Source organism: Hippoglossus stenolepis, chromosome 11 (assembly GCF_022539355.2).
Source record: "Hippoglossus stenolepis isolate QCI-W04-F060 chromosome 11, HSTE1.2, whole genome shotgun sequence".
NCBI lineage: Eukaryota > Metazoa > Chordata > Actinopteri > Pleuronectiformes > Pleuronectidae > Hippoglossus > Hippoglossus stenolepis.
The window spans coordinates 18,258,548-18,283,217 of record NC_061493.1 but is presented as its reverse complement, the minus strand read 5'-3'; the positions used below and the strand labels follow the sequence as shown (position 1 = coordinate 18,283,217).

At 41.2% G+C, this 24,670-nt stretch overlaps 1 protein-coding gene across 2 annotated transcripts; it reads left to right on the top strand.

Annotated features, from left to right (window-relative positions):
• Positions 1 to 24,449, top strand: myripa (myosin VIIA and Rab interacting protein a). Of its 2 annotated transcripts, XM_035171252.2 has the most exons (17): positions 1 to 183; positions 1,581 to 1,753; positions 7,933 to 8,154; positions 11,154 to 11,290; positions 14,640 to 14,720; positions 15,585 to 15,682; positions 17,235 to 17,315; positions 17,623 to 17,769; positions 18,159 to 18,294; positions 18,690 to 19,264; positions 19,577 to 21,499; positions 21,668 to 21,724; positions 22,422 to 22,601; positions 22,780 to 22,941; positions 23,675 to 23,773; positions 23,869 to 23,929; positions 24,025 to 24,449. In XM_035171252.2, exons 2-17 carry the CDS (start codon positions 1,644 to 1,646, stop codon positions 24,039 to 24,041), a joined length of 4,086 nt encoding a protein of 1,361 aa, XP_035027143.2. In that variant the 5' UTR covers positions 1 to 183; positions 1,581 to 1,643; the 3' UTR covers positions 24,042 to 24,449. The 2 variants fall into 2 exon arrangements, with proteins under 2 accessions (XP_035027143.2, XP_035027144.2); XM_035171253.2 differs by lacking the exon at positions 21,668 to 21,724.
• The last annotated feature ends 221 nt before the right edge of the window (positions 24,450 to 24,670 follow it).

Here is a 24,670-nt window from a genome sequence, read left to right as displayed (position 1 = left end):
CACACACACACACACACACACACACACACACATTCTGCTGGAGAGGATCCTGACATCACATCTGTATTATTGGGCAGAGAATCACGAACAATCTACTCAAGGATTTAACGTGTTTCTCCTCCTCGGTGAAGGTGCAGCCGGGATCATGTTTTAAACCCGCAGGAGCAACGGAGGCAGAGATCAGTGAGTTTTACTACAATCTTATATAAAACTACTTTTAAAGAAAATACTGAGATGTAGGTTTCTGCAGCCTGGTGTTATTTAGCATATTGTGCGTGTGTGTGCGTGTGTTCGTTTTTGTTGCCTCTTGAGGAACTTTTCCAGTGTAAACACTTCATCGGGACCAAAGCCGGGTTAAGGTTATGCATGAACTGGTCATGGTCAGGGTTAGGTTATCCCAAATGAATGGATGGCTGCATGTGTGTGTGTGTGTGAATAATAATGGTCTTTTTCTGATTTTTGTTCTAGTCGTGATAGATGTTGATCCTTATTTAACATCCCAGTAAAATTACTCAGAACAACTGATGCATAAAAACTTATTGCACTTTTAAAACCTCTGGTCAATATTCTCACTATATTCCAGCAACACATTGATTAACACTGATAAACTGTCTTTTCAAATGTTGATTTTTTAAGTTGGATTCAACTTTGAGTCTGGCAGAAAAGACTGAGTTCCTGCTCAGGAATGCTATTACAGAAATCCCAAATCCTGCCTGGTGTTAATTCCCCTGCTCTACTTGTGTAAGGGGCTTGAGTTTGCAGAGCTCACATGGACACAGTTCAGGACTGTACAGTGGGTTTTGAATCTGAGCTGCACGGTGGTATCTGGGCTGATGCATGTGTCCTGTCGTAGATGCAATCAATAAGATATATATCACTGTATTTCTCTATAGCCTTAACACGCTATTTCTTGGATATTGATATTTCTTGGACATAGTTGTTTTATTATTCCAAGAAAATGTACCCAAACTTTCACAGAGAGGAACACAGCAGTGGCACGCCTGTGAACTTTTCATTTTTTATGTAATGACGCTTTTTGATTTAAATCTCATGTCAAAAGAAAGTTATACTGGTTATTAAATGATTTAGTGCAGGTGAATGATAAGTTAATTTATGTAACATTTTATTTCTGTCTTAAAATGCTTTATCAGAGCATATCGGTCACCTACATGCATCAGTCTATACAAACATTATGTAATGATCCCTGACTGTAACTGTATCACATAATCAGATGCTTTTAAGAGGTAAAAGTATCAATTAAACTATGTCCAGACACTGAATACTCCTGCACACTAATATCTAAGTCCTTAATATTTCATAATATGTTGTATTTTATAACCTGATCATATTTTTAAATGTCCTAATCTGAAAATAGTAATTATATCTGCTAGATAAATGTAATTTAATGGAGTAAAGATATTTTTCTCTGAAATGTGGTGGAACTAAAGTATCAAGAAGCATAAAATGAAATAGTCTCGTCAAGTATAGGTATTATAAATAATACTATATGAATATTTGTCACAATAATCTTAGTTTCGTGTTGTTTTTCTTGACAAACTGTGTAATTTCCTGTTCATCAGATGACAACAGCGAGCTCACTGATTGGTCACAGGGCCTGAGTGACAGCCAGACGTTTGCCAGCAATGGGTCGGAAGTTGGATTTGTCGGGTCTGACGGACAATGAGGCGGAGCATGTGCTGCAGGTGGTGCAGAGGGACATGACGTTACGCAAGAAGGAGGAGAAGCGACTCAGGTGAGTTCAGACCACCATGGTGAACGTGTCACAGGGTTGAGCCCCAGATGAGCTGGCTGGTGACACCCAGACTGATTTTTTTTTTTTTTTTACACTCACTAATCCTTACAATGTAACCCTCTGAGGACTGTCCTCTAAACACTGGACAGGAAGGGAACAGCCCTTTCCTGTTGTATTCACACGAGCTTCCTCAGAACCAATCATGCCTTTAGAGCCCAAACACAATACACATGAACAGAAATACCAGAATGAGATGCTAATTACGTGGGTTTGAGTCTGGGCAGAGAGTGAGAGGTGCATAATAGACGGAAAGGATTTGTTTTCAGACGTTAAGAATAACACAGTTAGGTAATTTCCTCCTGGCGCTCTTACAACGTTAATCCTCCCCAATGCTTTCATCGATCAGACCATCCAGGCAAATGATGAGTTGTTTTTTTAAGGTCAAATGTTCAAGATAAAATTAATTGCTGTAATTTCCTGCAGCCTCTAATGCATGAGGCTTTAATGTGGAAATGTGTCTTAAGCTCCATTTTCTGTATTTTGACCCACAGGACAACTCTGGGAACTTTAATATAATATAATATAATATAATATAATATAAGTAGGCCTGTCTGTGTTCTGTATTTCAAGCAGTAGATCATGAACACAGACACTAGTTTAATCTCATAATGGAGTCATTTAGCTGCCTGTGCGGGAACTGTTGGGTTTCTCAGGAAGTTCTTGACCTCATTCTGTGAAGTGTCTTGAGATGATGTATAGTGTAATTCGGCAGCAGACAAATTAAAATTGAATTGAATAATATGTCTAGAAGTAGAATAATTTCAGTCGGCCGTTAATGGACAGTGTTTGAGTGTTCAGGTCGATCTTGTGACAGGCCAATGTAAAAAAAAAGTTTTCAAAAAAGTGTGGAGAAATAATATTATGGTATTTTCACAATGCTGTTTATGTTTCTTCAGACAGATACATACTAAATGCTTTACTGTTAAAAATGGTGCACTCTAGTGGACAAATTATGTCACAGGGGTATTTTCCAAATCCCCTCAGTTCTACTAATGAGAGGACGGTAAAATGACCAAGCTGATATGTACTTGTCAACAGTTGCTTATTGCAGTTCACTCAGTTGTTAGTTTATTAGTTTGTTGTACGTAATAAACTACCACCTGAGTGTATCTACAGTAAGTGATTATCGACCAGTACTTCTGCCTGGTCAGTTTATTTTCCTCGGATTAAAATCCTGCATCATGTGGTATTAGCCTTGATCAGCTGTATTTTCAGGGGCGTTTCAAGGGACTTTGGGGGCCCCTTGGAAAAAGGGACCTGGGGGGGTCCTGCATTGTTTTTGGGGAGTAGCCGTTCTTAGGGTTCGCCTCAGTTCTGGGCTCCAGGCTATTGTCTGCTTTGCCTACCCTGTTGCAACGCCTCTGAGTAGAGGCCTAAAATCCTGCAGCCTCACACAACATGCAATAGCTAATGTAAACTCATTTCACAACACATTTAGTTGATGATGGTGTGTGCATCTTGATGGAGGGACCTTTAAAACAACTTGGACTAAAGTCTCTAACCATCTGCTGACAGACACCAATGAAACCATGACTGAAGTTATTCTACTGGAATCATTGCAACCACAAGGTTTTTCCTGTGATACGACCGAGAGGGATTAAGTGGCGAGTGTTTCCATTTTCTCTAATTTCAACAAGTAAGGTGCTTATGAGCAGCTAATCTGTTTACAAGGCATGAGGTGACACATGCTGACATTTCTCTGATGCTTCAAACCTGTTTCTGTTTAGGAAGAAGCCAGGAAGATAATTCCTCAGAGCTTGGATCTATTTTTCTATGATAATGTTTGTCTCAACAGCTACAATTACTAAAAGCTGTCTTTGTTAGCAGAGGTATATAGACACATAGGGACACGTACAGTTTTCTAATATCACATCTATAAGGTAAATCCCTTGTGTCACGCAGGCTGTGCTCCCTCGAGTTGTTAAGTGGGCTCCGACTTTATGAATCTCGCTTCTCACTTTCTGCAGCGACTCCCCCTGAGATGAAACTCAGCAGCCTCACAGAATGACAAACAGCGGTGACTGATAGAGGGGAGCGTATTTATAGGAAAGCAATCAGTATCTACAGCTGAAGTCAGCGAAGGAATATAGACGAGCGTGTGAAATGTAATGTTGAATTTTGCTTTTGCACAAGATGGGCTCCCCTGTTTCTCATGCAGAGGAACTCAGAGCTGATCTGGGACTGAATCTCGTGTCACTGCTCGTAACCTTGTGCAGACGTTTGTGACATATCTGACCCGTCTTTTCCACACAATGATATCCAAACTAATATCATGCCAGTTAAAGTTTGCCCTGCCTTATTCTTCTGCTTCAGTTTCATTCTCGACAAAGGAAAATAACTCAGGATGAGATTAGCAGGATTTTTGTTGGGGTTGAGCAGTGAAAAGGCTTTAAAACCCTGCAGCAAACAGTATCTTAGCACTTTATTCAGGTTATTTAAACAGCCAGGCTCAACTAATGGCAATATATAATCTTGATTATATATTTAGTGTATTTACTGTTTAATGTAATAATCGAAGTTCTGATAATCTCTGAAATTAGGCAGAGTTTAGTAGGTGCATGTAAAGCAATGTTAATGCATTTACTTTGATTTTGTTAACACACACGTGCACAAACACACATTTTGTATCCAGTTCCTCCAGACGCACAATGAAAATATAAATATAAATATAAAAAATCCAAGCAAATAACACTTCATGCTTTGTATTTCTGATAAACTATTCTGTATATTTGTGCATTCAAATAAATCTTTAATAGACCGGGAGACAGACGGTGCACAAATACTAGTTATACATATTTATACAGAATCAAATCGTGGAGTATGTTTGTTTATTGGTTTGTTTGTTTGTTTGTTTGTTTATTTGTTTGTAAGCAAGTTTACAGAAAAACTACTGGATGGATTCCCATAAAGCAGTCTGGGTCAGGAAAGGGCCCATTAAATGTTGTTGTGCATCTGGATAAGGGAACATCTTTTCTTTACATTGCTGGATAGGGCTTTTTTTGACAGCTGATATTTATGTGTGTGTGACATTTGGTGCAGCTTGATTGAATTTAAAGAGACTGTTGGGCCTTGATGGAGGAATGTGCTCGACTGTGTGTTATTCAAGTTTTAATTGATTCAAAAGCCAAATAAAATGTGGCATAAAATACATTTTGCCACTACTGTTACTACTTTCACTACTACTACACCTAACGTAACTTTAGCTCATGATGCTTACTTTTTGTTTTTATTATTAACTTTCTTGTGAAGCCTATAAACGAGGCGGGTGGGTGGCCGCCCACAGTCTCATGCTCCACTGCTGAAGAGAGGTGCCGCTGGTATATTTCACATTACTCATAATAAACAACCGGACTGTATCTTCCTAAACAGAAATAGAACTGATCCCCATCTACACCAGAAAATAAATAATGTGAGTACACATTAGCAGATGTCACAGAGGCTTATCACCAAGAACCAGACTTTTTGTGAGGATTATTGCTTCTGACGCAGCTCGAACCTGTTTGTTCAGTTTTTCCGCCCGGAGCTAGAAAGCTCCTTTAGACGAGGGAGTGTGAGGACAGAGCTGCTCTACAGATGCTGTGTGAGCTGCTGAACCTGGACTGTTTCATGTGTCATCACACGCTTTTAAATGAAAGAAAAATGACTGTTGCTGCTGCTGCTGCTGTTCGTGTTTGCTCTGTCACAGGTGTGTTTACACCTGTGTGGTTGTTGTGTGCATGTGTAACTCTGCATGTAACTTCACTCTCTTGTATTTGTGTGTGTGTCTGTGTGTGTATGTGTGCTATGTTTCAGAGTTATTTATACCGTCCATTGAGTCTGAGTAATGGAGTGTGCTGCTGTGGTGAGAGAGCAGCCGTCTCTCTCCGTCAGACAGGCACGTTAGGGACACTGTTACATTTTTATAGTTTGAGAGTCAGAGAAAATGTGACCTGGAGGTTAGGGCTGTTTGAATCGCCTGCGTTAATGTTCAAGGACATGTGGCTTTTATAAGAGAATTTCACAGTTGTATGGTGTGTATAATAGAGCTGAAATCATTATGGAAAACTTTTGGTAATTGATCCATATTGACGGGAGATTCTACTTTCTCAAATGTTGATTTCTTACTTGACTTTATTGGACTAAATATTTGTAGAATTTAAACCACATTTGGACAAAATCAAACATTTGAAAATGTTGAGCTGTTGAGAAAGAAATTCATCATGGTAACAGGATTGTAACTCAGCATAGCTCATGCATCCGCTGAACACAGGTTGTCTTCTTTTTTAAGTAGCAATTTAAAAGTAAAAATGGATCCGCCGCTTAATCTGCATCTGCACCACGTCTACTGGGTTCCTCTCAGGTCAAGGCATCGTCCCTCCACCACAACATAAACAAACACAATCTATACAAAAGCTCCACATTTTCTTTCCTTCACATTTTGAACTTGATTCATTTAAACCTGAAATGAAACCGACCTGGAAGCTCAGAGTGTGTTTGTCCCTGCCTCTCTCCTCATGATGTCAGACTCCATGAGTCTCCAGCAACGATCACCTATAAATGATTCAGTCGTGGCTGATGCCGGTGCAGCCTAAAATAATGGATGTTTTTCTTTTTACCCAGACCTACACCACTTTCTTGTTTTCTGCCTCAATCATTCACCCATTTGTCAATCTTGTTTTCCTACTGTAATTTACCATCCCTTTGCTTTCGCCTGGTGTGTCTGCACATGTTTAAAAATATTGTGTGATTAACTATTCATGTGCTGCTGTGTGTGGATCAGTGCTCCTCAGGAGTATTAAATAAACTGTATGAGATATTTTAGAGAAAGAGAGATTTCCTTTCCTCCAGCATGGAACTGGTGCCTCAACTCACAACTATGCAGCTGTAAAATATAATAAAAACCCGGCTCTCGGCATGTTTTTATAAGGCGGCTGTTTTCAGAAGGAAAAGGCCCTAAAAATCTTTTAATATCACAAAGTTAGCAACTAGCTGTTAAACACAGTGGTGCATTTAGCAGCTCAGAAGACAGATAATTCTCTCAACAGGTGGTGGAGCTAAAAAGCATGAGTCAAAGTTATGATATTGTCGCTCTATAACTGTTGGCTGTATAATTAGACTACGGTTTCTCATCATATCAATTAAAATGCTTGTTTTGTTCTCAGATTGCTTTTGCTGTCCTCAAGTGGCGAGAAAATCTGATGTTTCAAGTTTCAAATGAAACGTGCCAAAAGTATTAAAGCATCTACATTTCCATGGACACTTACAAACACACAACCTGGCAAACTCCAAAGATCATGTTATATGACATAAAAGCTCCGAACCTCTAAAGCTAAGAACCTAATTGTGAGGTTGCTTTCTCAAACAACACTGTTTATTTTCCTTGAGCATCCGGAGCCGTACAGACAGAAAAGCTCCTGCTGCTGTCGAGGGAACTCACTGATGAAGTATTCAGCTCAGCCGCCTCCTTTAACCTTTACAAGAGCTCGGCAGACAACAGTTATTATGAATATGGAAAGATGCAATGTGCTGATTAAATATTCAGACGTTGTTGGATGATTATTTCTCTTGACACTTGGAATTCAAATTGTACATTAGAGGTAGATACTGTGTCGCTCCTTTTTTTAATCATTTAGAAAATGATGAAATGATGAAATGTTTTAAAACCACTTTAATTTGTGATTCATCTTTATTAGAGGGAGGCAGAGGATTTATGTATGTATGTGCTCGTGTGTGTGTGTGTGTGTGTGTGTGTGTGTGTGTGTGTGTGTGTGTGTGTGTGTGTGTGTGTGTGTGATTGTCATTGTGATAATCATTCTATTTGACACAGTAAACCCTCAACAGAGATGAACTGTCTTCCCAATCTCATTTTACACACACACACACACACACACACACACACACACACACACACACACACACACACACACACACACACACACACACACACACACACACAAACCCACAAGCACACACACACACACATATTCTGACTTAATATGCATTATTTTAATAGATTCATCATTAGTCTCTCTCTCTCTTACACAGACACATTCCTGGTTCCAGTCTGTTCTCCCTCTAACCATCCTCTCTCCCTCGCTCTCATCCCTCCCTCCCTCCCTCCCTCCCTCTCCTCCCCACAGTGAACTGAAGCAGGAGCTGGATGAGGAGGGCAGTCGCTGCCTCCTGCTGTCACGGCAGAGTTGCTTCAACCAGCGCTGCTGCATCCGCTGCTGCTTGCCCTTCACCTTCCTGCTCAACCCCAAACGCCAGTGCTGCGACTGCCGCTACAACGTCTGCAAGGCCTGCAGGGTCTACGTTAAGCAGGACAAAGCCTGGCTCTGCTCCGCCTGCCAGAAGAGCAGGTAAGGTCAGCAGTGGTAGCAGTGCTGGTGCTGCAGTCACTAAGTATGTGTGTGCATGTGCCTCCTGCAAGGAGGCCAAGTTCAGGATGAGAGTCTGACGATGACGTCAAAGGTTATTAAGTTCTAACTCTGCTGCTGCTGCTGCTGGAGAGATGGATTTAGAACATAATACGCAAAACATGAAGTCGACCACTGGCTGGAATGTTTTTACACATCCTGACAACACACCATGACAGAGGGAACAGGACTCACCTGTTTGTGGGGCTGGAGTCTCCATTTCTTCTATAAAGAGCGCAAAAGTTTTGAATGCAAGTTCTATTCACTGTATTTCAAGTATAGTTGAATTTAGAATATTTTCTAGTTTCATTACAAAAACTTTTGTGATATTTGTATGAGTGGAGAAGTAAGTTAATATGTGTGTTATATGCGCTGCTTAACAGTTCAGTTATTAATACACGGTAATGCCAGAATGCAGGTGAGGTCCATGTTTTGACTTATCTTTAGGTCCTGCAGTGGATGCCATGTATTCAATACACAGTTTACATTTCACTATTATTCTGCAATATAAGTTTCTTCCTGAAAGTCCAAAAATCTATTTTCATCAATGCACAAAACACTGTCTTTCTATGTAAAGCAACTGTGCAGAGGTTGTTGTTCCAGGCTGAGCAGCGTGAAGTCTGATAAATTGCCTCGAGTGACATCACTTGCGTCAGCTTTGATTGGGGCTGAAGAGCAGAAGTTTCTGGAGGGTATTTGTTCCAAAAGAAGTGAGCTCACCAGACCTCCTCATCTCCGCTGGAGGCGAGGAGCTGGAAGGGACATTAGTCACCACGAGCATAACTGTTCTACAACATATGGGAGTGCAAAGCTTAATATTTTAACCACACTGTAGTAAACACAGAGCAGAGACATAGAATTTTAGTATTAGATGTTGTAGAATATCGACTGTAATCTGGGGTTTTGCAGATTCATTCAATATTTCAGCATTCGTGTCTGATGATGGGAGTTCCTGCAGACCAGGGTGTCTACAGATCTCACCCAAATGAGCTAAAAGTAATGATTTAGCACTTAAAAACAATCCTGTAATCGAAATCTCCTCTGCACTAAACTCAAAGTTCTTACTTCATCTAACCTATCATCGTAATGAGTCGGCTTGTGGGGGGGAACACCATCCTGCTGACTGTAGAAGTTTCCTGGAGACGAGTGACACTTTGACACTTGGGAGACTTTCTGTGTCACTTTCACACCTCCCCCCCCCCCTCGTCAACACACCTACTGCACCCACTCCCACTCAGACCCCGTCACATGGAGCTCAGTGACACAGTGAGCAGATGGTAACTCATTAAACATGCTGACACAGGTTTCTCTGCTGCGTCCCTCAGCTGCCACTCCTCGACATTCAATTAAATCCAAGTTCATTTCCATCTCAGACAGGAAACATGAAGGCGAGGAGTGAAAACCGTTATTGTAATTGTATCATAGGAAATTTAGACTGAAATCAAAGTCCACTCTGACGGTGACTGTGTTTTAATAATTAATAATACATGACAATGTTCTAGATACAGCAAACAAGGACTACAACATTATGTAACTTGTTTTAAAATGCTCTGGCATAGAAATCAAATGAATTTTCTCTGATGTTCTGATTTGATTCAAAGAAAATAACCTTCTTTTTGACTGTAGCATGTTACAAATAGTTTTTATAGTTTTTATTACATGTTTTCAGCTTGTTCATCTGTTGGTGGTGTTTGTTGTTGTCTGTCATACTGTTTGTTATGATGCTGTCACTGGCAGTAATCATAAGTATGTACTATCTATTTTACAAAGATTTTAAATTTCACATTTGCCAAATTAAAACTCAATTAAAGATGTCACAACATTAAATACTAGTTTAATTTTATCTCAGGCAAATTTTGTAGAAGGAAAATCTAACAACTAAAAGCTGAATTAAAACGTCTCATGACAAAATATGATTGTTGCACTTCACTGAGACTTTTCACAAATATTTAATTCTCTCTTTGTGTTGTTATTTGTCAGCTGCCTCTGTTACGCTTGCACATAGTTGTCGTTTGTGTAGATGGCCATACAACGGTTAGTGGGTGGTACTTCCATTTGTTTGACACTTTCTATATGCAAATCAAATGGCTTTATTCTGGATGTACTTGTCATTTGGTAAAACAGTAAAACAGAAACGCTGCCAAACTGCATTTTCCAACTCTATCATGGACATAAATGACCCGACTCTCAAACTCATGTTCTGTTGATTAACCTTTAACTTTAAGGTGGTTTGAATTTATGCACAAACACTCACACACACGCAAACAGATGAACAAGGTCTCACACGTTTCTCGGAGCGGCTCCTCAGGCTACCTGAGTTTCCTGTTAACAGGCTTCACCCTGCAGCTCCAGTGAAGCTGCAGGGTGGAGTGGATGGGTTCATCTGGCCTGTGAGACAAACTGTACACACGACATCCACTTTGTGAAGGTGCAGTTGGCAGAAGAGAACACAAATCTGGATCAAAATACATTTTTGGATGCGTGCTGCCTTTACCTGTGATGGGTCACAGATTATCTTCTGTATCTCTGTGTGTTTCTAGAGGCTTCTTGTCTCCTCAAAACTAAATATGTGGTGGATTTGTCTGATTAGTCACAGTGTAAGATGCAAAGCCTGTTTTTATATATGTAAAATCAATGCAGTGGTGAGATTTGTCACCTCTTCTGTGTACAAACTGTCTGTTAATGCTGCTGTTTTATTTGTACTTCTGATGATGTCTGTGTTTCCTTTTCTCCTGCAGATGTGTTCCACTGTGAACCTCTGTCCGTTCTAGTTTTTATTGTGACTTAATGATAATAACTTTTTTATTGTGTCACGTGACTGAAACATGCTAATATACCTTTTTTCTGCACATTTGATATGAAGGTTAATAGTTGTATTTCCAAATGTTTATGATAAGATACAAAAATAAAATCTTAAATGTCAGTTTTTTTGTCTTTCTCAGGCTGTTGAAGACACAGTCACTGGAATGGTTCTACACTAATGTGAAGAGGCGCTACAAGAGATTTGGCAGCGCCAAAGTGCTGAAGACTCTCTACAGGAAGCACTTGGCTCAGCACAGTGCGCTCTCAGAGCTGACTGGTAATCTATCACATTGTATTTGTGTGTAGCCTAACAGGGGAGAAAAACGTAGAAACCTCAGAGAGAACCAACATCTACTCTGTCCATTATGTGTTGTCAGGAATTGTATTTTTTAACTTAAAGGCTCAGTTAGAATTTAGGGTCAACTGTAAAGAAAGAAACTGAAAACAAAAAAACTAAATAATTGACCCTCAGATTACTGAAAAGGTTAAATCCTCTATATGAGCAGTTCAGATCTTCATCACAAACCTATTCCTTCATTGAATGCTCTGAACAGATCCCTGTAGGGAGAATTTACTCTCATGTGTGTGAAACTGTGTCCACTTGATTTTGCTTTGAATTTGTCTGAGTTCTGACGTTTCACATGTCAAACCAGTGGAGAACAGGACGTCAGGCTGAAACAGGATTAATCTCTTGCTTGGCTTTCATCTCACATAACTTCAGCAGATTAGTGCGACCGCTGCCAGACTCCAAACTGTTTGTGTGCCTCCTCTGCATCGTCACTCAGAAGAGAGACACGGGATCCGACCTGCTGGATCTCAGTTTTATTAGACTGTTTAAAAAACTTTTGTATAAACTGCACAGGTGCTGTTATAAAAACATGTTTTATTATAACTTGAATGGAGCTGAAATGTTTAGTTTCTTGATCAAATAGTTGATTGACAGAAAATCAAAGAAAGAAAAACAAAGTATATAAACTTGTTCACTAATCAAATAATAGCTTAACTAATTGTTAAAGCAAAAATGACAAAAATGTAATGTTTCTTGTTTATTAAATGTAAATATTCATTGAGTTAACTTATGTTTCTATTAGAGTAAACTTAATATCTTTGGATTTTGTGATGCTGCACACAACATTTTTAAAGGTCACAATGGGATCGAGGGACTTGAGGGCCACTTGCTGACAAAAGAGCAAAACATAACCTATCTTTTAAACTTTTCTCAGTTTCACCAATCATTCACTTTAATTTTAAAGTTTTTAAAGTTTAAGTGATAGTTCATTCTTGATCTTTAATAAAAGCAGATTGTGAATATACCGTGTCTTTTCAGGGGTTTTTCCCTGCGAGGTTTACAATTGAATTTATCTGGTTTCCTACATTCGACCACATGTGGCAAACTCCTTATTAAGAAGAGCGCTGTCTCAGTCTTATTCCCTCTCCACTGTGTCAGTAGCATATTTTTTTACGCAGCTCCAAAGCTTAAGGTGAATCTTGTGACACAAACAGGGTAAGGAAGATATATTTGCTCTCCTATGACTGAGCAGCACGTGCTCCTCCATGTACACAGAACAAGAGGAGGAGGAGTTAATCTCCAGGCCATTGGTTCGAAGCTTCTAGCTGTGATTGAACAGAAGAGGGGTTTTAGAGAATGGTGTTTTGTGGAGGTCGCTGGCTGCAGATGATGCAGAGCTGTGACCCTGGTGGGAGGAGGCCTGATGTGGGCCGGCATCAGGACGCCGCTCTGCGTCTCATTCTGATTCAGGAAGCTCTTTTTTGCATTTTACACTTGGCACACAACATATCATGCATTTTAATTTGTTTATGACAGACCCGCACCGCTTCAGCCGTATGAATTCAGCTGCCAAATCCCATCTGCCTAGTCTGACTCATACTAATGTTGCTTTGCATGAGACAAATGTGATGCTGCATGAAAGCACCAGAAATAATGGAGTTGACATTTGGGAGCTGAGAGCTGTGGGGTATAGGCATCATCGTGTGTGAGCTTTATGTGGCTGTGGAACATTTTCCACCACAGCCCGGTGACTCAACAGCGCTCACAGATATCCTCCTGTAAAGAGTAACGCAAAAAGAGCAAAGTGACCCCGAGGAGCAGAGGGAGTGGGGGAGAGAACAAACGTAGACGTAGTAAAAGTCTGATCTTCTTATGCGTCGTAAGTCAAAACGTCATAGTTTTAAACATACAGGCATTTTGAAACCACATTTAAATTTACTAGATGCAGGTTTTTACTTGGATCTGCACCAATCCGCACACACTCATAAATAAATCATCTAATTATGCTTCTTTTTTTTCATTAACATCCATTAATTGTTCTCTGAGAAATCGACAAAAATGTCAGAAAACGCCCTGTATCGCAATGTTTAGAACATGAAAAAGAAATCCGCCCCTGATTTAGATCGGAACCAAATGTTTAATGGGTTCTTTCATGACCCTTCCACCAAGTTTCTTTATAATCCATCCTCAAAGTTTTGCATAATCTTGCTAATTGACGGACGGACAAAAACATGAACTCCTTTTCGGATCTCAAACGGATTTAAAAGATATAGAAAAGAATCCGATTTTTTACGCTTAACCTCTTAAAACAACACAATGCAACTTTTTGACCTGACAATTGCAGCTTTAATACTAATTTAATGGTTCATTTAACAACCCACATGTCAATGTTTTTTTTAACAATCTTTGGTTAAAACTGAATTCACAGGATTGTGAATGAGTTTAACTACTGTGAGTTAACCTGCTGTCATTCACTGTACATTCATGGTAATACTGATCACTGTAGTGACACATATACAGAGGCAACATGTATGTTACTGTCAGTTCATCATGTTCGCACGGTGCCTTCAGGGAAACCGTGGCCTTTAACTGCTGTGAAAGAGACAACTGTGTCGGTCATGACTCTGCTGCACGTCCCTGTTCTGGGGCTAAATGTGTCCTGAGTCATTACAGCACAGAGAAGTCACCAGAGGGTCACAGGAACAAACTCCAGCCTCTGAAATACAAATAAATATCCTGAGTTAGTTTTGATTTACAGGACGTCTCACACCAGTGAACTCGTAGCCTGCCCGTAGTTTTTAGTCTCCAAGAATCAGAGCAGAGTGCTCTCTGCCTTTTAAAAATAATCTGCAGTTTAGTAAAATGATTGGAAGTGACCCTGTGTTCTCTAGTTCTGAACCAGCGCCTGCAGAGCAGATCAGGTTGCCTGGTAATGCCACACACGGGTCCACGCTAATGCACTTACATAACCTCCAATGGCTGCATTGTTGCATGAATATTTACATAACGTGACAAGGACTCAAGACTCAGAATTAGAGGGGGGCACTATTGACATAACGACGGGTTTACAGAACTTTAAAATGTCAAACTTCATATTAAAAGACTGATGCTGCCAGGCTCAATGGGTTTTAAAATTATTTATTTTTACAATGTGGATATTATCAACCAGTGCATTTTTTAATTTTTTTTATTTAGTCTATAAATAAACACATTGACGTTATGTCTTTTTATATCCATGTGTGTGTGTGTGTGTGTGTGTGTGTGTGTGTGTGTGTGTGTGTGTGTGTGTGTGTGTGTGTGTGTGTGTGTGTGTGTGTGTGTGTGTGTGTGTGTACAGAGGGCAGTGCCTACGAGGAGAGCGTCTGCAATGAGGGCAGCGTCTGTGGGAGCGACTCGACCTTCTACAGACAAAGTGAAGGTACAGACGTGTTTGATTTGTACATAAAAACATTGTTTGACAATATTAAACATTAAAAATAAGATGGTTAAAAATTGTTGTGATGATTTTATTATATTTATAGTATATTCATATAATATTTATTATATTTTAAAGTTATTACCATTGTATATTTACTAAATCATACTTTCAAATAACATTTGACAATGGCACTTGATAAAACTTTGTCTTTTGCCTTGATGTCAGATGGTAGTGATGACAGTGTCTTTCCTTGTCAGTTTCTATTAAATCAGTTGATTAAATTAGCTCAAACTATTTACCTCACAGTGAACCTGGCACCTTTAGGGACCCGGGGCAGTTGCCTGACTGTTAATCCAGCTTCCTGCAGTGATCCCTGAATTTAATTTCCATAAGAAATGTATCACAACTGACCTTCTGAGGCCCTGTTATCCACTTCGAGGTTAAATGAACAATCCAGTCAGGAAGCCATAAACTCAGATATTTATCCCCAATTGTGCTGACACCCTCCTTGTACCTCACAGCCCATAACACAGTGGAGAATGAATAGTTTGATTACTTTGGTGCAGGTTGCATTAAAATACATGTGTTGGCCTGATGTCCCACTGAGTTCTCACTTCTCAGTTCACTGCACCAACAGGATGAGTGACTGCAAACATGAATGAAAAGCTGCAGCAGCCCGACGGTCTCACCTCTGTCTGCAGTGGCTCAGAAACACGACTGAGGCTGGGACACATCAGTAATGCAGAGCTCGAGAGCAAAAATGAAACAGAAGAGGATTCACTCCCTCCCTCCTGTTCAATGTTATAACACTGAGTGACTGATGTTTTTGACCAAACTGTGAGTCTGGTATTTGTCTGTCTGCAGAGCACAGCATGGCGGAGACGCTCACTGTGGCCTTGCGGGTGGCAGAGGAAGCCATAGACGAGGCCATTTCCGAGGCGGAGTTCGACACTGCCAGTCAGGTTATTGATGTTACTCATGTCTTATCAATAGTGTTATTATAAATAGAAAATTTTCTGGTAAATTGCTATACACACTGTCTTTCCCTTTCACCAACTTAGAAGTTGCTTTTCTCTCTATAAACAGCAATGTACGAGAGGGGATTTTCAGACTGTACTCAGCATTGTCATGTTAATGTTTCAGTCTGTAATATTTATTCGTCTGTAATATATTCCCTTTGGTAAATATCCTCTACATTCTTTTTTTCATCAGGTTTCCTCTTAATCTGACCTTGGTTTAGCCCTTTGAGTCCGATTATAGGGACCATAAGGATTATCCTACAGTCCATATGACACTTTAATATGACAATATGATACATAACGTAATATAGAATATAGAATAAAATTACATAAATCATAGGCCGACAATACTTAACTCAAAGTAGTGATCTTTCAGAACATGAGGTTCTATGTCACAAGTGCACAAACCTTTTGTCTACAAAGAGACAAATGATTTGTAGATGCTAAATTACCACAAAGAAACAAAACTGCTCCACAGATGCCAACACCCACCAATAGAATTTAAATACCCAGCAACAGAAGCAAAAACTCCATGAAGCAACAAAGACCTACAAAGAGACAAAGAACAACCACAAAGACACACTGTGCTGCCTTTACGTTTCAAAAAGTAGATATTTCAAATGATGTGAATCATTGACATACTTGGCATTGTTGTTATACAATACATCCACTAGAGGGCAGTGCAGAATCAAGAGTTTCCATCCCGAAACTCAAAATGTCCGACACTGTTGGAATTTCTTCCTTGAGTCCGCTGGTCGTCTGCTGGAATTGTTTGCTACATGATTTCCGGCGATCCTGTTCTGTTTTTTCTGTTTCGTAACAAAATGATGGACGTGATCACAGAAAACGGACAGAAGACTCTGTCTGTCACCATTGACACATGTAATGTTGAGCATGAATGAGCCTGAACAACCAAGTGACACAACAGGATGATAGAGATACAAAACAACTACAAAGAAAATCAGAACTACAACTACATACTTTATACATGCTTGTCTATGGCCCTGGGCCCCATTGTCTAATAATCTATTCCTTGTTTGACATTCAAAGTTTTCCAACACTTCATCCTTCATTAGACATGTACATTAATATCAGTTAATCTCAGGTCATTGGCTCATATCTCATAATGTTTTTAATGAGCATCCACAACTTTACTAAATTCCTTAATCATTTTATGACACCAGAAACTCAATCTGTAAGATAAATCTGAAGTACAGTAGCCTACACTGAGAACTACTAGTATACGTTCGAAGATATTTACTAATCTGTTAAAGTACCCCAAAGCTTTTGAACATAGTACATCAAATATGTATATTCAGAGTGTATACTTAGAGAAGTAATCAGCTTATAGTGTGTGTGTGTGTGTGTGTGTGTGTGTGTGTGTGTGTGTGTGTGTGTGTGTGTTGTGTGTGTGTGTGTGTGTGTGTGTGTGTGTGTGTGTGTGGTGCTTAAAAGCTTTCTTATTTGTGTGTGTGTGTGTTTGTTTGTTTACCAGGAGAAGCAGGATGAGGCCTACTATCTGCGGGAGCACAGAGGAGAGCTCATAGATGAACTGGCTAAAACTATTGTGCAAAAAGTAAGAAGGAAAAAAAACAACGGGATTTAATGTTGCATGTCTGAGCTGCTGCAGAGTCACTTTGCAGAGACAGATGTTTTATAGTTTGTAATTAGGCTGATTTACTGTGTGGGAATCTGTTACGTAACAGTCCAATGTAAGTCAGCGAGTGAAGCTTTCACAGCTGTTCTGCTGCAAACATATTCCTCCTGCACATAGAACAACAAATCCCTTAATATGCGTTTGATGAAGAATATACTTTATATTGTGTATTCTGATTTGGTATCAGAGCTGCATGAAGTATTAATAACGTGTATGTGTATTGAAGATCATTAACAGGAGGAAGTCTTTGGCTGAGATGAGGACAGAGTACGACCAGGACTGGCCCAACACTGACCCTCATCACCCTCATCATCATCATCAGTCAACCTGTGATGAAGCCTCCTGCTCACTCACACACCAACCAGGCCTCTGGGTAACAGAACACACACACACACACACACACACACACACACACACACACACACACACACACACACACACACACACCTGGAGGGTCATGGAGGGACACACACAAATTCTTGTACTAGTGAGGACACTCGCTGCCATAATGTATTCCTCAGCCCCCTCACAATAAGTATCACAACTAAATGCCCGACCCTAATCCTAATCTAACAAACCCCAAACTAAGTCTTAACCCTCAAAGAGCCTTTCGAAAAAGTGAGGAGTGGCCAAAATGTGCCAATGGTGTGTGGGGTGTGGTGATAAATGCTGACCTCTGCTGGTAAAACTGTTAAACACACAGTGGAGATTTTTATTATCATCTTTTAACACCCTTTAAATTTGTCCTCTCTCTCTCCTCAGAGGTCACACTCTGCCTTCTCCCTGTTGTCCACCGACGCTCCAGGTCTGATACAAGAATCTCTGCAAACGTTGAAGAAAGAAGGCATCGGCTCGACCATCTCTGCCTGGAAGAGTGTGGACCGCCTCGACAACGCTGGTATGCTCATTGCTGTGACCTCTGTAACCTCAGCTGTGACCTCTGTCCGAGAGCTGAGAACAAGCCCAGAATTATCAAACCCACAGAAACCTTATTTCAAATTCGAGCTGAAATCTCAAAATTTAAATTTTTCTGATGTTGAAAATTGCTTCCCATTAATAGTTGATTTTTGTGCTAGAATATAGTATAAATGTTGTATAGAGTCAATAAAGATTTTTCCAAAAGGGGATAACAATTAAAAAGAAAAGAGGTGTGATGTGGACACGGGTTCAAGTCTGTCAGCTAATAACTACCCCCTCTTTGTTTTGTTGCTGTACGTTTTTGGTTTGTTTGTGTATTTGACATATGTCCTCTTCCTCTGCTCGTCTGCATGATATCTGTGCTTGCACGCAAAGGTGTGTCCTCAGTCCTGAAGAGCCCAGACGGGAACTGGATCGCCCTGCAGAGCACCCAGCTGTCTCGCCCCACCCTGCTGACCCAAAGGAAGAGCCTGGTCTACAGTGCCTTGGAGAGGGAGTCCGGGCTGGTGTCCGCCTACAAAGACATGGACTCTGACGACGAGACCAAGCCTGAGCCCGACAGCTCCTGGGGCGCTGCCCTCCAGCAGATCCACAGGAAGATGACGGACTGTAACCTGAACCTGCAGGACGCTCAGGACAGTGTTGCGTCCCCGCTGATGAGCCGCAGAGGCAGCAGAGATGGTCTGTTTTCAGACTCTGAGGGGAACTGGAAACCTCATAAACCTCTGGTCGCTCTTTTTCAGAGGAAGGTGCCTGCGGAGATCAGGCGACCTTCAGCATTACAAAGGACGAGTATCATTGATGTGAACTTCAACGTAGAAGGAGCCACGGAGGAGGAGGAGGAGGAGGAGGAGAGGAGCGGTGTGGCTGCTAAGCCAGAGGGGGGGAAAGTCAGGAGATCGCGGAGGAAAAGGAAGAGTAAAAAAGTAGCTGCTTCTTCTTCTGTGTCGGTAAGAAATAAATCACATTAATTTACAAACTGATGAGATGTGAGATTGGAGACATTTAATTATTTTAAGAGGCAAATACTAACAGCAGAAGATCATTTAATGTAGAATAGTGATATATGGTCAAGCAGCATTGTGAACTTGAGCTGCAAAATAACCACGACAGCTCTGTAAAACAGTTTCACATGAAGGCAGGAGTAATAACAGTACTGCTGAATGAGATTTAATAGTTGACGATTGGTTTACTAATAAACATGTTAAATGTGCTTAATTCACCACAGAAATACATTTAACTCTGTCTTCTTGTATCCTCAGGATTTAAACAAGAAAGACAATGAGTCCCAACCTAATTCTGATGCCCTGACGTCCGACACTTTGACCTGTGAAGCCACGACCCCTGAACCCTTTGACCTCGAGAGCGACACCACTGGACATGCAGCGAATCAGACGGACGAGGAGCTTGAATTAGAATTACAAAAGCGTGCAGGCCGAGTTTCAGCAGCCTCCGATCAAGAGAAGGTGCTCGAGGAAGACAGAGTCTCTGGAGATGATGGACTGAGAGAGGAAAGGAGACAAGAAAGTGAGGATGGAGATGACGAAGAGGAGAGGTTGTGGAAGATGAAAGTCGACTTGGATGAAGGAAGAATGGAGAATGAGAGGGCGGAGGATGAGAAAGATTATGAAGTAGATGATGAAGAGATGAAGCACAGATTGTACAGACTCGTGGCACAGTCCAAACTCACTTACTTTTCCTCTACCGATGAGGAGTTGGACAGAGTTGGCCCAAGTGAGGGAGAATGGGATGAAGACAATAACGAGGAAGAGGAGGAGAAGACGGAGAGACTCACTTATAAACTCTGTCGACTGGAAAAAGAAGTGAGAGCGACGCAGTTCTCCTCCACAGAAGACGAGCTGGACAGAGTTGGCATCGACGAGAGGAAGACAGAGGAGGAGAGTGGGAGCCACGAGGAGCTGGCTGTGAAAGTGTGCAGATTAGCAAACCAAGTCCAGGCCGTCCAGTTTTCCTCCACAGAGGACGAGCTGGACCGAGCGGGCCGAGGCGGAGACGGGGAGCAAGGGATAGACGAGGAGACGCTGTGGACGTTACAGGCAGAAAAGGCAGTTCAGGCCGCTCAGCTTCGAGATCTGGCCAGTCTAGTCAGCGCCTCGCAGTTTTCATCCACCGAGGACGAGCTGGATAGAGTTGAACAGGACGAGGGGGAGAGAGAGCAGGAGGTAAATGAAGGAGAGATGGAGAGCAGCTTCGAGACGGAGGAGGTTTGGGGAGGAGCAGAGGACAGGAGAGAATCATTCGAAGATCTGGATGTGAACATGTTTGATTTGAGGGATGAAAGTGAGGAAACGAAGAGTGAGGATGAGAAAGCAACAGATGAGGATGTTTTGGACGATGAGAGACAGAGAGAAAATGCTGAAACAAGCGAGATCGAGATAAGAGAGAGGGTTGAGGATGAAATAACAGCCGTAGAGACGCTGGTACGTGAAGATGCAGCTGAAACCGCAAAAGAGACACGAGAAAGAGACGAGAGGAAATCAGTGGTTGAAGCTGAGAAAACAGAAGAGATCATCGACTCAAATGAGACACGAGTGGAACGAGACAATCAGCCAGAGGCAAAGACGCCAGACAACAGCAAAGACTGGAAGTTTAAAGAAAGCGAAGAGGGTCAGGAGAGCTGGGAAGCGTCAGCGGACAGTGAGGAGGAAGACGCAGAATTTGACAGAATCATCAGCAGCATGTTGATGATGACTTTAGAGGACATGCAGGCGGAAACAGCTGCAGAAAACGAGAGAGTAAATATAGAGCCGCCGGCCACAGAGGGAGACGGAAGCATTAAAATAAAAGAGGAGAGCAGTGTCACAGAAAAGGTCGTTGAGGCACAAGGTAGATACGATTCAGAGGAGACAGGAAGTGTGGAGAAAGTAGAAAATGCAACTGAGAAAAACGAGCAGGAAGAAAAAGATGCAGATCCACGAGAAAGAATAAGTTTGGATCTTGAGACAAACGAGGCCCAACAGACATGTAGGAAAAAAGAAGAGGATGATAAGGAACAAGAGGAAGGAGGTGGAAAAATAGCGATGGAGCAGAAAATGATGGAGGAAGCTGCTGCAGAGTGTGAAAGTAAAGAAAAGGATGAGAAACTGGAGGAAACACAAGAAAAGAGGGAGGAAGACAGCTCTTCTCTTCAGGAGGGTTTTCTGTCCCCAGAGGAGATTCAACATGTAAGCACCGCTGCTCAGTTTCCAATAACACGTCGTCTCTGTTGGAGCAACTGACAACACTCAAATATTCTCTGCACTGCTACTGACAACCTCACTAACCTCTCGGCTAACTACCGCCTCCATGTCTGTGCTGTTTCTTCTTCTCTGTCTTTTCTCTGTGCCGTGCAGGGTAGTGACGCCGAGCTTTACAAAACTATACAGTTAATATCAACTCTTCTGCAGCAGGTGAGAACAAACTGTAGGAAGCTGGAGAAATGAATGTGAAGCACAACTTCTTTTTCACTTTTTCTCCTCACAATTTCCTTTCATGGTATCTTTTTACCAAAGTTTATTTTCTATATGCTGTTGATGCTCTTCTATTAAGCTGTTAAATAACATCCAGTTATCCACTGTGGATATAAAGAGAATCCTCGCCCATATAACTTAAAATATACATTTCAATATTTTTGTTTCGACTCCATTTAAAGCAGTGATGTGCTTTAGAGTTTTTCCTTTTTATTGGAACAGTGCTGAGCTGGTTCTAACACACAGTCTGTTTGCTCGGCCTGTGGTGACGCTGGTTGCAGCTTTTCTTTCAGAAACTGTAAAAGTGACCTGCAGTAATTGATATTGAATGTATTGCACGTCCAAATTGGCCAAATTCAACACTGACAGCCAGGGAGAGATATCTGAAGTTATTAGATTATTTTATTATGATCACAATGCTGCAGGATTTGTATATTGACGAGTCCACATCCTGACAAAGTAGTAGATGTGCAAGTCTTTGTTCAAGTTTCATCAGGCATCAAAAAGCAGTTCAGAAGAAGTGAACATTTAATTATACTTTTTATCACACTGCAAATCATCAGGTTTTACAAAGAGTCCGTTTTAAGAAAATGTGTGTGTGTGTGTGTGCGTGTGTGTGTGTGTGTGTGTGTTGTAGAGGTATTCAGCGGTGTCCCTGTGCAGCATCACCACTCAGGTGCTGAAGGTGCTGAACGCCACAGAGGAGCTGCTTCACGGATTCGAGGGAGGAGACGAAGCCCAACTCTCCTCCACCTCCCTGCCCCCAAACACCGACGCCAAGAAGCTGGACCAACAGTTCTCCCGACTGGAGGAAAACGTAAGTTTGACTCTCTTATCATTCAGCGTTTGTTTAGGAGCTCTTGGGCTGAAAGCGTCAGCAGTGCAACAACACGGCGTAAAAGCAGGTTCATGTTACGTCATCTGGGTTCGTCTTGTTTGCCTATAAAATACCTGGTTGTGAAGTAAAGCCTGTGTTGTTGTGGTTCGTGCTGCAGGTGTATGTGGCGGCTGGTTCAGTGTTCGGTCTGGAGGCGGAGCTGAGTGACCTGGAGGAGTGTGCCAGGGGAATCTGCAGCTCCACCTCCGACATGGAGCTGTCCTTCCTGGAGGAGCAGGTGGCGTCAGCTGCTGCCAAGGTCCAACAGTCTGAACTACAGGTGGGTGGAAACTGCACCAATGGTCAGAGACGTAAGTGGAATATTTAGAGATCCTAAATTCTTTCAACTGCTCATGTTGAATACCTCGGGGAGTTTAACCCGTTGGTTTGTGAGTTGTTATTTTGATGCCTCAAGTTTGGCATCATGACCGGCGCCATCTTTGTTTTTTGAAACCAGAAGTAACAATACTTGGGGATTCGGGGGGTGGAGTCTGACTGAGAGCTCGAGGGCACTACAGGCCCACCTACACCTGTTACATGCACCCATTGGATGGTGCTAGCTGTCAATCACACAGTATCCACCTCCCCAACTATTTGACTTTAAATTGGATCATAATTTACAAGATGAACATCATGTTGTATTGAAGAAGACTTGAAACTACAGATTGAGAACATGAACTCCTATAAATGTTCACTGATGTTATAAATCAAGTGAAAAGTAGATTCACTTTTTTCGTGGACTTCTACAGAAACAAACATCTTTTTGCAACCAGTGGAGTCGCCCTCTTCTGGTCATTAGAGAGAATGCAGGTTTCAGGCACTTCAGCACTCTGGAGTCTACGTCCATTTTTAAACACAGTCTACGATTATAACAGACGGTCGATCAGTTTAAAAGTGCTGTAACGACTACAACATCAGTCTGATGAGGATGAGTGTTGTTCACTCCAAGCTGTGCTGCCCCCTCTTGGTATAAACATGTACTGCATAAGCTGTTTGTGTCCCTGCTGCTGCAGATCGGCGACATCTCGACGAGAATCGCCGCGTTGAAGAGTGCCGGCCTCAACGTGGACACACAGTCACGCTTCACTAAGGCCAGATCCATTCCAGTTATGGTGAAATACCTGTTAATATTGATCATTTATCATAAGAGTGAACAGCGTAACTGTCCAAACTTTATGTCAAACACATTCTACATGAATCCTCACAGCCGGTCACCCTCGACTCAACCAGACAACTGAGGAGGCGATTACCTGCTCCACCAGTGAAAGGTTCGAGTGTCTTTTCATTTTGAACATTTTGAAAAAAGTGTTTTTATGTATTTATTCAAATATTCACTTTTGAATTTCACTCTTTATTCCCTCAGAGGACAAAGAAACCTAAATCACAGACCCAGGACCGTTGCAGTACCTCCAACACAGCAGTGCCTTGACCTTTGACCCTGCAGCCTACAAGCCAGTCTTAAATTATCCAGTCGGGTTTTATTTTTGCCTTAATTTTATCTTAAACATACCTCAATCAATATGGGACACTAGTGCTCTACGTAGATCATGTGTCGATGTGCAGGAAATCATTGATTCTGGTGTCGTCTTCAGAAATGTACAGTAGATGAAATTACTTTATTTTCGGATTTGAGACAAAACAGTTTTGAAATTGTATCCATATTGATCCAACTGTAAGAGACAGTGCAGCTGAACCCAGGACAAGAAAATCACAAACATTTGAGTTTTGACTTTTTAGATAAAAAAAATAAGTAGATAAGTCCTGTGAAATGATTCTGTAACACAGTCAGTGTAAAAATAATATTTTTTATAGAGGTCATTTCAATGCCATGAGTTGGACATTTAACTTTCTGATAATTAAAGTTTTACAAATGATGTGTAGTGACAGAAAAGACACAGTATCAGCAGTTTTACTGTATACCATGAATATACAGTTCAACAATTACAACATGTTAGAAAAATGTTGAAGGACTGTCTAACAGTGATATTATGGATGATATAAACCTGTAT